Source organism: Strix uralensis, chromosome 2, assembly GCF_047716275.1.
Source record: "Strix uralensis isolate ZFMK-TIS-50842 chromosome 2, bStrUra1, whole genome shotgun sequence".
NCBI classification, from domain to species: Eukaryota; Metazoa; Chordata; class Aves; order Strigiformes; family Strigidae; genus Strix; species Strix uralensis.
The window spans coordinates 81,994,596-82,007,955 of record NC_133973.1 but is presented as its reverse complement, the minus strand read 5'-3'; the positions used below and the strand labels follow the sequence as shown (position 1 = coordinate 82,007,955).

The window sequence follows — 13,360 nt, the reverse complement described above, 5'->3', positions numbered from 1 at the left end:
TCCTAAGAGTTCCCTGATTTCCTAATATTTTTCAAATGCATCTCCAGATGAAAGTTTCCATTTTAAAGTACATGGTGGACTGCCTCTGTCTGAACTTTTCCTAAATTAATTTTACCATCAGACCTAAGCTGGTATTTTCTAGTACTGTGTGGTACAAGAAGAAAAGGAAATTTCTCTGTGCTTTTGGCTCCAAACATTGTCAGATGAATTTAAAAAAATTCTAAGCAGAACCTTCCGTAGTGATATACAAACTTGAAAGTATATAATGCTTTTTCCTCCGTAACTGAACATTGCATACAGTTTTTAGCATGGAGAATAAAATTGTAAGAAAAAAAATGAACATTTCCAAACAAACAAATAAGAAGTATCTGCAGCTTCCACTGACTGTAACTGCACATTTGTGCTCAGCTGCCTATAATTACATGCTATCTGGTCTAGAGGATGATGATATGAAAATTTACATTCATACCATCTGCCCTTCTAACTACTTTGGTCAGATATCAACAGGGGCTGAAATCAGTTATTACTTCTGTATTAACTTTAGCTTTGCCTCAGGATGTATTTACTAATAAACTGAATGACCCTTCTGCTAGAATGCAGTTTGTCACAAGATACTATGACAGTTATATTTATTTCAATTTCTACGTTTTACATGGACTGATTGTGCAGAAGAAGAAATCCAACTATTTAGTATGAGAGGACTCTCTAACCACTAGTTTTCATCCAAAATATAAACCCAAAGCATAGACAAAATCAAAATCAATCCCACTCAATGGGAAATGGAGGAAAATTGCAAACGTACTGTGCATTCTGGATGCAATTTGGGGATAGAGAAATACAAGATATGACTATTCATAGCTGGGAGACTGTGGATGAGTCATATATACATATTAAAATATATTGTGCATAGGCAATTATATGATGCATAGTCAAAATCGACCATACCTGAGATTTTTAGAAATGCAGTTTTAGACTTAGTAGGGCACTCATATCACATTTAATAGGCATAGCAAATCGAAATCATTGTGGTTTGTGGAAAATATTTGCCCTACAATTACAAGAAAGAACATGTGGCTTTTTAAATGACAGACTGTATACAGTCACTCATGTTTTATCTATTTTAATTTGGAGTAAACAATACTTAAAAATTTAATTCCTTATGCCATTTTAGGCTTACATTGACTAAATATAAGGAAATGTATAGAATATATCTGGCATTTTTTCACAACTCCAGACACTGTCAAGAAGTTAACATGAAGTAAAGTTTACTGGCTTACAGAGCAATGAGTACAGCATTTGCTGGTGTCTTTGTGCCTGCAGGTCATAGATAACTCAGTATAGTGTGATGTTCTAAACCAGAATGAATAAATATTTTAATTTTTCACAGCAGGAATGCATCTCCCAGGAAGAGATTTTCAATACATAAGCAAATAATTTATAAACATAAATATCACAATCCAGTTAAAAACATATTAACTAAAAAATCGTTAATTTGTTTTAAGTACAAAAACTTACCATTAGCTCTGGGATTCTTGACATTTATTTAAAATAGCAATACATAATTTAATACCTACCAGCACAGCACATGATAAAACTGATGTAATTTTTCAGACATTTATTTAAATATCCACTAAATATTTAACACCTACATCTTAAAACAATCTTACCTAAATCTTGAGTTGCTCCATAACTCTGACAAATACTCTTTGTAGTATTTTTAACACTGTGTAGGGGACTAATTGATAGCACTTATGAAAAACAGATGACTTACTCATATACACCTATTTTTTTATTTGCTCTGCTTTTTTGGGGGAACATTTTTTGGTATATTTGTAGAAGTGTAGCATTGCAAAATGTATCGCAACTATGCAAGAAAATGTCAGGTTGGAGGAAAATAATTCCTGCTCCAGAGCATGAGTATTTTTTTTTACTATGACCAATAAGACTGTCAGCCATGCAAACTGCTGAAGAGTATTTGAGAGAATCAAACATATCTAACAGGAAATTGACAAATTGATTTAAAAAATCATTGGAACCAATGGAGAGTAATAAAATAAGCACATTCTTTATCTTCTTGTAGAAATGCACAACAGCAGTACTGCTTAATGATATTGGTTGACACTGTCAATTATTTCTCATCTTCCCCTGTGCAGAGAATTTATCAGCCACCTCCGGCTCTACAGAGCCTTTTACGGCGGCCTGGCTGATCAACTGTGTGCCAATGAGTTGGCAGCTGCCGATGGACTCCCCTGTTGGAATGGAGAAGATGTTGCAAGAAGGTACCTTTCTGGCTCACTTTTGTCTTTTCTTTTGTATTTTGTGTTTCTCTGAGGTAGCTTCCAGCTTGAGTCAAGTACATTGTTTCCCTAGGTATGTGTCAAATTTAATTCAAAAAACAAATCGGTGTGGGTTTCCTTCTCTCAGGCTTCACCTGTAAACAGTAAAAAAAATCTGGCAGCATCTCTGTTTTGAGGGAAAAAAAAGAATTCTATTGTTCTTCAGACATTTTTCCTTCAAATTTATGGCACCTAAACATACATTGGAAAGAGGCTGGATTGGCATTTACAAAATACAGTTGGAGAAAAAGAATATGGATTTTTGTTTGAGCTAGATCTTTATAAAATGATCCTTTTAATACAGAGTGTGTGATAGCAGACTCAAGCTGTTATTGGCTTAAAACTTTCTCTGGCTCTGAAGAATGAAGTAATCTCTTAATATATATGGTTTCTCAGGAGAGAGCTAAAACTTAAAACATGGAGATAAAACATTTTAAAGGTGAAACACATGTATTGTTTTATGTATGCAGCGGCTTGGGAGACATCATTCAGCAGCAATGGCAAAGAAGAGATAATAATAAACTGCTGTGCTCCTGGATGTGTATGTCTGGAATCAATATATTTCACAGCTTACAAAACACGAGTATTTGTGGATGTCAGAAGGATTTTCAGAGAGCTGAACTCTCTGGTTTTGCTTTATTGCTCTCATGACCAAAACAAGTATTTCTCTGAGCAGGAAGTCCTTCTGATGATAGAGACCAAAATATGAAAAGGTCCACTGCAATTTTTTTTTATAAAGATCATGCTGTTAATACATCATTTATTAGTATCTAGTATCAAAAGTGTGAGGTGAGTTAATAAAGTGGGAGAAAGCTGGTAACAAGTAGAAGGAACAGTGATAGCCTGCACCTTCAGGTACGTCTAAAAAGGTTAGGTAGGAGCTGTAATTTATTGATTAACAATACCTAAGGAAACTTAACGGATACCCTTTCAGCAAACAGCTACAGGCCTACTTTTCTTTATCTTCTTGGGTAGTCCAGTGCTTTGGCAGCACCAAGGCCCAATAAGTGGTTGACTCCCTTGATAGTCTCATTGCGAACCTTTGTCCTAAGTTTTCAACAAACTTCTCAGGATGACATGTTCCTTCTTTAGATATCTATGTTTGAGATTTAATCTCAGCTTTACCTCCTGGGTTTTGTTTTGTTGCCCTTCCCCAAATGAGTTACACTATTCCACCAAATATTTCAGTAAAAATTTGAAGTAAGCATCCTGTAATTCCAGGTTTCCTAAGAACAAGGTTCTTGTTTCATTACTTTTGGCTGCTTATACTCTTACTATTAATATATTATATATTTTCAAACCTATATTATTATATGCTACTATTATATTTTAGTTCTTATATTATTATACTATTACTGTTTATACTATAATACTATACTGTTTGATTTTGATTGATTAGATGCTAAAGTCCTTATACAGAAATGAAACATTCTACTGAATTCTAGACCATAGTGTTTTTAAAAGTAGTTTAATTAGACTAAAAATATTTTATTAATGCAATTTATTTATTTGTGGATCAACCTAAAGATATAATTGGTGACAAAAGCACTACATCTTAAAAGTAAGACCAGTTTGATATTAGTTTAACTTGCAGATTTCCTTACTAAAATATTTGTTTTCATATGTATGTTAATATATATATTTTTAGTCAGTAAATTTTAGTGTTAACTTCCTGAAAGAGCTGACATGTTGATAATATTTAGAAGTACAGAGTACGGATTAAAACCAGAAGAGCAGGATACTCTGAGTTGCTCTAGGCTATCAACTGGAGCTGAGACCTGCAGATTAATTCCTACATCTCAATACCTGTACTTGTATACTAAATATATTGTGGTACATAATTTTCTGATTCAGTAGATATATGAAGGTGCTCACATCTGTCCTCTTCCTCCCCTTCATTTTGCCTTGTTACGCAGTCAAAATGTCCTTTGTTCAATTTTATTTGTTTCTATTTGTTCTTTTGTAACAGAAGGTGAGAAAATATTTCCTGCTCTTTGACTGAGATCAGGGTTTTTTTACTAATGTTATTATAACAGAACTGTTAATCTAAGAAAAAATGGGCACTCTTTTGGTTTTGTGCTTAGGCACATCTGTGTGCCTGCTATGAAAGTAAGGCACGTGTGACACAAGCACGCGAGAGAGGAACACATACTTTTGGCGTGCAGTGCCTGGAGATTTCTCTTGGTTATGGAAAGTCAAACTCAGCCTCAGAAACACAGTCAAAAAAATGCTGCAAATTCAGAAACAAGGAGGTTGTATTTGAACAAGAAAGACTCCTGATCTACTCCACAGATTGAGCTGGGAAATGCCATTTGAAATGGATCAATGAATCAATCAACTAGCAAAGAGATCTAATGGGAGATGAGTGGCATCAGAAGTGATTGTGTTGGGGATATCCTGAAGGGAAATGAAGATGTCAGGCTTTGGGAATGTGGACTGGAGGCAGTGAGACTAACTGCTGTGCAGACAAACCAGATTAGAAGGGACTAGTAACATGTGAAAACCAGGGTAAAGCAATTAAAAATGCTTAAATTAAAAAACCTAATGCCTAAATTAAAAAACTCAGCCTGAGCCCAATTTTAGCATTTTCAGGAAAACTGTGGCATAATTGTAGCATATTCTCAGAAGTATGATGAGATCAGTCAAGAATCTAGGAAACTCAACTTACAAAAAAAGAGTAAAAGAATTACATTTGTTTAACCTGAAAAAGAAAAAACTGTTAGGAGAAAATGCAAAGTACAAACAGGCTGTTGCTAGGGGGAAGAAAAGTACCTGTTACCTGCTTCCATAATGGCTAGGACACATAGCAAACATTTAAAATATATTCTGATGAAATATTAGGGAGAATTTTCTAGTGGCAAGGACAATAAGGGACAAAAATAGGTAGTTTTGGGATCCAGTGTCTGCCTGAAGGAGCATATTTAAGAACAGGCAAGGCAAGGCACTGGGAAATGATGCAGCAAAAGCCAATTTTTCCTTAGACATATGGAGATAAATGGGATAACCTCTTAAAATCTCTTTCAGCCCTCTGATTCTGAATCTAGGTTTATCTAAATCCTGTGTTGCTCAACTTCTGTTGCCATGATCCCAGGATACTGTGACATTTTAGAAGCAATAATCACCTGAGCAGGCATCATTGCTTTTCTCTGTAAATACTGGAGAACATCTGAACCTGTACACTCACTCTCTTTTCTTCTTTTTCCTTCCCCACCCCGCCACTAGTATAGTAATAAATAAAGATATTGGTGAATTCATCAGCATTCCTGGCACAGATGGGGGAAGGTCTGTGTTGTTCGAATTAGTTAAAGATAAATAGATTTTATCTGTTTTGGGATTCTTTATAATTTCTGTCTGATTTTGCCTTCTATTTAAAAAACATATGCCATAGCTGGTGGTGACTGCAATTTTGGGCCTGACATGGGAAAGCAATATCATAAACTACATAATGCTGCTGTGAGTGTATCAAGACCTGAAGAGATTGCTATGACTGTTTGCTGTATCTGTGTTTCAAGCTGCAAGTAGCAATAATCCCTGGAGACAGAAGATAGATATGTTCTAAAAAAATCTTTGCAGTTCTTCTTTCTCCTTTTCTGTGCATTTTTCTGAAGGAAGTAGTTCAAGGCTTTAACAGCTCTAATATCATATCTCAGATAAATCTTACAGCCTTTGCCATCTCTAATACCACCTAAGAGATTATCAAGCCTGGATGGGAAAAGGTCAGAAAAAAAAAAGAGGGTATTATTGAAATGAAAGCTTACTTAACAGTTTATATTTCGTATGCTTCAGCTGTTTCCTTTTTGGTTTAAGCCTTTTTTTTTTTTTTCTTCCCCAAATCGTAATATCATGGCAATGTGGCCCTTGATTCTGAAACTAGAAAGTGTTCTGAATCTTATCCTGTCACACAGTGCAGGCTCATGCTTTTATCAAAAGCTGAGACCAGAATCCCCAAATTCCTGTATTCATATCAGACAAGACTGGTAGCAGGCAGGACTTGCAGGAGCAAGACTACACTCGCAAAGTCCACATCACTGCAGAATGAGGGAGAGGATGTCTCAGAGGAGTCTTCAGCCAGCCCTTCCACTGTTTTACCCATTTGTGTGACTACAGTGGTCAGGCATGAAATTCCAGCTGCACTTTTAAAGGCATAACTGAGTACCATGATGAAGTACCTGGAATTTAGTGTTATGGGATTCATTAGGTTCAATGGAAAAAGAGGAATTGCAATCAAGAAGTTATGCACTACCAAAGCATACAAGAATAATTTGCATGCATCAGGTTGGAATTTCAGTGTCGTCTTCGCATTAAAGCTAAAATAACAGGAGTTGTGCAAGTGGACTGAGATTGTTCTCATTCATGAACATAAAGTAGTTTAACTGACATTTATACAGTTTTGGTAGTCCAGAGTGCCTGGCTAGAATGTGAAGAGAAATGGATTAAAAATCCACAGAGGAGAGCAGAATAGGTACTGTACATTTTGAGACCAGTGATTCCACTGAAATAAAAATAGATGTGAGAGAAGAAAATAGTAAAATGATGTGTGTTGAAGGATTCAAGAGTAATGGAGATTATTAAAAACAGCTAATCAAGTTTGGAAGGAAGAGTTTCATATGAAACACATTTATAAAGTATCCAAATTAAGAGGAATTAAACTGCATGATTGATTTTAATTGCTGAGCAAGTTGTTAGAAAGTGATTATAATAAGCATCTATCATCAAATAAATGCTTAGCTTTAGCACAGCTCTTAGACTGGGGAAGGGAATTTTCTCTTTTGATTCTTAAACATACAGAAACAAGAGTACAATCCGGAATCTGTTCTTAGCTAACAGAAGAAGATAAATGGTGATATAAGGAGATCTAATTAATTCCTTTTAGTTTTCTCCTATTTGAGCTAGTCATCACTTTATAATGCTATCAAAAGCACCACTTGACACCTATACAAAAGATTTACCTGAGCAACTTGAAATGTAGGAACAACCCATTATGGCTCTTACTCCTTTGCCTAATATGCTATTGCCAACAGGGACCAGTGGCAGATGCGTAGGAAAAAAACAATTGTAAATATGTGCTTCCTCACAGTCTGCAAATCTGGAGATGCCTGACCCAGAACTGTGAATGTTCAGTCTTCCCATGAACTCATAAAATCTTAGCACCAATAGCATTCCACAGCAAGCTAACCAGAAGTTTTCAGATACCAAAACAGAGTCAACTTAAGAGGTCAATGGTAGATAAAAGATATTAGTAGGCTCAATGCTTTGTAAAGAAAATTAAAATTAAATAAGTTGTTAAATCTGAATGCCTGAAATCTGAAGTATATTTAGTTTAAATTCCTGATGCCCCTTTAGGGGTGCTTGGAATTGAAGTCGCCAGCATATGGGACCTGGGCTGTAATGAAAAATAAGGTCATCTGGCCCATAAGAACATGGAGCTCCAAAGGTCCTCCCTGAATTCAGGAGGACTTTTTCGTTACAATTTATACATATTCATTTGGAAAATTGTTGACATCAGGATATGTTTGAGGAATAATCAGCAACACCATTAATTTTACCACTGCCCCTCGCAATCACAAATAATTTCTCACTGATCCTACTTGTCAGAAGAATGAGGGGGGCTTATGATAAATTTTTCAGTGTCAATGTAGAAAACAAAAGGCATTTCTATTTCTGGTAACAACATGTAATTGAGTAATAAAAAATAATTATATTATCCCAGTTGCTGGTTTTCTGGAGGTAACTTTCTGTTGTCTTTTGAGAAATCTTAAATATTATTTTTAGGTTAGTTAGTGAATTCGGGAATTATAGTGGAGAATATGATCTGAACTATTTATTCCAGAGAAAGACAAAAATTAGAAGAAAGAAGGATATCGGGTTGATGACAGATTATATAAAAACTAGGTAGTTTATATAAAAGTTGAAATTCAGATCCCTGTCTCAATTGGTTTTAGGAGATCCAAGTCTGACATTAGAGGAAAAAAATGAAATGACATATGATCCTTTTGTTTATACTCATTGTGGAGTTTGTCCTCTATTTTGTCATGAGACAGAAATAAAATAATTTTTGCTTTAATAATGGTAATATCAGTTCTCAATATATACTTAGATAAATCTCATGACACTTCAGGATGGAATTTATTTAATTAAGTAAAAGCATCAAAATATATATTGTATTACATAAAAAAAAAAATCTATTTTTCCTTTTGTTTGCTTTAGAAAATATATATTTTTCCGTAGTGTTTATTCTAGAAACATTTGAGTTGTTTGTTATGCACAGCAGGAATTATAGTAGAAGGGTTCTAACACTGGGAGAATTAATTTTTATTAACTTGGTACTAATTTACAAAATACATTGACTTTTAAATTGAAAAGTACGATTAGAGCCACGTTAAGTAAAGAAAAGCATTTATAAAGTCAGAAAAGACTGTTGAAAGATAGAACAGTGACCAAGGATATTCTAAGAGTTTGAATTATGGCATCATCATACCTTCATTTTGAGTGTTTTGTTCTTTCATTTTACACAGCCATAGAGCAATAGACTTAGTCCAGAATTTAGTATTAGTGATCTGATGGCTCTTAGAGGTTTTCCTAGGGAATTCAGGGCTACTTTACCATAGTTTATGACATGAAACAATGAAGGCAAAAAAAAAAAAAAAATCTATCATGTCCTTTTCATATAATAAGGTTTCATATTAATACCAAGGAAAACTCATGCAAGAGGCTTTGCTGCATAGTTCAAAAATAAATCTAACATAGAATAAATAACCATGAATCATAGCGGATTATACTAGACAGAAGATTTGTGTATTTGTGCCTCGCTGAATTCTTATAAAAGAAAAATGATCTAACTGAATTCAACTTTGATATACAGGATATCTTTCAAATAATAAGTTTAGTGATATTTTACAATGAGGTCCCTTTCATACAGTGATGTTTTGAGACATATTTCTAAAACCAAATTATTTATCGCCTCTAGCCACAGCAATTTAATACAACAGCTCTCTGTGAATTATTTAAACAATATTTTGGGTTGTGAAATATCTTCTATGGGGTCCTCTTTCACTGTAATCCTCTATACAGGCTTACCTGTCCAGACAGGAAACTTCAGTGTGCTGATGCTCAGCACTGCAGCATTTACATATGTTCCTTTCAGCCTTCATACTGATATGTCACATCTGCTGAAGACTTCTCTCTTGACAGCTATAGGTCAGATTTTCATTGAACATTTTGCACCGACTGTGAAAAAACGCTACTGAAACTTAGGTTATGCTGGGGTTTTCGGTTTTTAGATTTTCACAGCTGACTTAGATACTCAAGCAGGGTGATTTTAAGGATCTGGAAATTGTTGGGAGTCTTACATGAAAACCACTGATTTTTCTTATGTGTCTAATTTTGAAAGTTTGCACTAAGTTTTTCTCTATAGAAGAAAAAATTTGCTTTATATAGTTCTATTTTGGTGAATATTCTCTAGATTTTTATGTGTGCAACTTGGTTTTGTTAATGTCATTTATGTAATACAGATGATAAAAAATTGATTCACTCATGATTTTTTCTAGAAATAAATATTATTCTTTCCAATTTTATCACATTGTTCCTGCTGCTTTTGTAGTTAAAAGAAACATTAGGTCCTCTCTAATGAAGTAAAACTAATCTGCCATTCACAACTGTGAGTCTACAAGCATGTACTTCAAAATAACGTCGTCTGTTTACTTTAATAAAAGTTATAGTTTCTGATCTTCCTTAGCAGCCCAGCTTCTTGTATTCCTTTAGAATTTTATGATGGGAGGCACAAGTTGGCTTATATTTCTTAAAATTACTATTTTGTTTTAACTGTTTCTGTTCTAACACTGCGTTCTTAGGGCCAAAGTTTTTTAGCACTCATCCACATGTGGGCACTCGGGAAAATTAAGCTGAATTAATGAAGACTGTGAATTTAGAAATCAGTGATGTTAGCTCATTTTTTACTCAGTTCATTTAAGGAATAAACCAAACAGAAGTTACTTTAATTCAGAAAGAATTGTAATTATTAAAGTATAGTATCCCACACAAAAATGTAATTATGTTTTGCTAGCTCAGTTAATGCATTTGCATCTTTAATATGTTCCAGGTGATGTTTTGAGTTTGGCCATGTAGACAAGTACATATCTGGTGTGAGTGCTTCATGACAACTATCTCTGAAAAAAAGACTGAAGTGAAAACTAATGAAAAGGAAACATGAACATGCTTATATATGTGTCATGCTGTGAGCTTAGTAAATGACTCAGTCAAGCACTAGTGTGAATAGTCATGTCCAAATCTCAAAGGTTTCCGTTTTTAGGTAGTGCCTAAAATTTCATATGAGTAGTTGTTATGAAGAACAGATTAAATGAGCAGAATTAAATTGCTACATTCATGCAACAGGACACTGTGCAGATTCTTCCCAAATATATACTTGATACCTATGAGGCAGAGAAAAAAAATATGAAGCATATGCCACTGTCCAAACTCACAATGAACTTTTCCTTCCACAACAAAAGACACCTCTCTGCTGATTGTAATAGGCAGGAGTACCAGCAAAACCTTCCTCCAAACTGTTAGGAGTCAATATGTACATTTGAGAAAATCCCATGCCTATGATATGGAGAGATTGCACTATAGCATACTGCTGTGTAATAAGATGTAGGTTCTCCTCTTAAGGAACGTGAGGCATGAATCTGTCATGTTAATTTTTAAACACATTTATGTCTTATGTTAATAAGAGCTTGCCATGTTAAAATTTGTGATATTCTTCATCTCTTCTACTCCAGGTATTTGTGTGAAGAAATGCATATCTGAATGGGCCTCTTGGCCTCTTTTTCAGTAAAGAGATAAATGGACCCTTGTAAGATGCAATTCATTTAGTATTTAAACAGTTGTATAGAACTTCCTAGAAGGACTTGTTTTTTCCCTGTGGCTGTAAAAGGGATCAGTCTAAAGGTAGCAGTAGAATTTCTGTTATCTAAGTTCAAAATATCTAGAAACTCAAACTAATACAAAGCACCTATGCTGAGATTAAAAACCAAAATACCCTAAACACTAAGTGTAAAACTGGGGAGATTGGTCCAGAACCATTATGCCTACGAGATGTTTCACTGGAAAACCAGGTACGTATGTTGATCCATTCTGGAAAAACAGGTACATATGTTGATCCATATACTGAAAGTAATGTCACATAGCATTGCTGATCAATTTTTGCTAGTGCGGATCTTCAGGTCAAAGTGATGTATGAAGGTAACTGGGGTAAGCAGTACAAAGGATTGTGCAGGACCAAGCACCACTCTAGCTTTGTGTACCTTTGATCAAAGATGTAACATATTCTTGAATAAGGTATAAAACTTTCTGGTTTGCATAGTTTCTTAAAGTTGTTTCATTTTAAAAGAAAAAATTGGGAATGGATTTAAGGAGAGTTAGGGTGTTTATGGAAAGAATATGAAATTTTCCTTTCATTTTCCCTGTGTTTTCTAAGCCTGTTTTCACTGTAGGAGAGGTTATGGCATCTAGAACTCCAGGCTGGAAGTCTTAAGTTCGTATAAAGTGCTATAAAAATTTGTATGTTAGGGTCCTTTTTTCTAAATATGATGACAACAATATTTGAGAGAAACTTATGTTCCTGTACACAAGTATGTTCCTACTAATCATTCTTTTAATGTCTCACTTTCATATCCTGATGTCTTTAAAACCTCTGAATCACACATAAGCATAACAGTAATAAAGGAAGTAATAAGCCTATCCTATGTTACAGTCTAATAAAAATGCATCTTTTTATTTAATGAAATACTTCTGGAATCTACAAAGATAACGTGACAGATAGCTAATATTACTGCCTTCAGTTCAAACATCAAAGCAGCATTTTCTATTCTACTCAGGGAAGAAAAATATATTATCAGTGCCTCCTGAGATCCTAGTACAAAAGCTGTTTAAAATAAATAAAAACTAATTAAAAATCCTAACAAACAATGTTTTTGATATAAGGATCTTTCATTTCCCATTGAAAAGTATTAAACATGGTCAGTTAACACACTGCACTACTGAAGAGTAGAAGAGCAGTACTGAATGGTACAGGGGTTCTAGGCAGCAGCTAATGGAGAGAGACTACATAAACGTTTTTAGTTATTTTTTGAGCAAAAGCCTCCTGTATTTTCAGATTATCACTATATTTTCTTTAATTCCTTGAACAGGAATCCCAAGATAAGGGCAACTGGCTCTTGACTGCATATATTTCTAGCACAGGAAAGATTTGACTATGTTCCAAACCAATGAAAGCTCATTCTGGAGTACTGCCCTTCAGCCTTTTGACAGCACAGACTGTATTCACAGAGATCTTGGCAGTAATCATTTAATTTCAAATACATATTTTTATATCTAGAGAATTAGTTTTTCAAAGGAGAATTTTTTACCAGCCAGTTCAAGAGCTGATAGCTAGACTCTACCACCTCTTCTGTACTTTAGCTTGCTTAGTAAAGGAATATATTTGCAGAAAAAAAAATGTTCGGTCAACAGCCAGAAGTTGTTTATTTGCTTAGACACTTGTGAAAAAATTTAAAATGAAAAATAATTTAGCTCATGTTTCAGTCAATACCGTTGATTCTTTTGGATTCATATGCTGATAATGCCATATTTGAGTATACAAGAAAGACTTCATTTTGGGGGTGAGGTTCAACTGACATCTTTAGCTGTGGAAAACATAGGCATCTAATCTGGACTTCTTGAGTCTGCATAGTCAATGGAGAGAGACACATCCTACTTAGTGCTGGTGGACTGACTGTTTCTAACCACTGTAATCATTTGGAGTGAGCAGAACAGAGTATCTGTGTAGCTGAATCTTGCCCTCAAGGACTTGTAAGTCTGATGGAAAAAGGTTTGCACCCTAAGAGAACAAATAGAGGCAACTCAAATGATATTTCATGGCTATCAGAAAGAAAGTACAGAAATGGGTCATTTCTACCCAGTGCCTCAGGGTAGATACAGGTGCACCAATGTGCACCATCTTAGGTAAATGTCACCAGAAGATGACC

At 34.7% G+C, this 13,360-nt stretch overlaps 1 protein-coding gene across 1 annotated transcript in view; it reads left to right on the top strand.

Annotated features, from left to right (window-relative positions):
* Nucleotides 1-13,360, top strand: part of GPC5 (glypican 5) — a 751,613-nt gene that overhangs the window by 152,841 nt on the left and 585,412 nt on the right. The window contains exon 5 of the mRNA XM_074859431.1: nt 2,154-2,279. Coding sequence (XP_074715532.1) covers nt 2,154-2,279 — 126 coding nt within the window. The remainder of the gene's footprint in view (nt 1-2,153; nt 2,280-13,360) is intronic.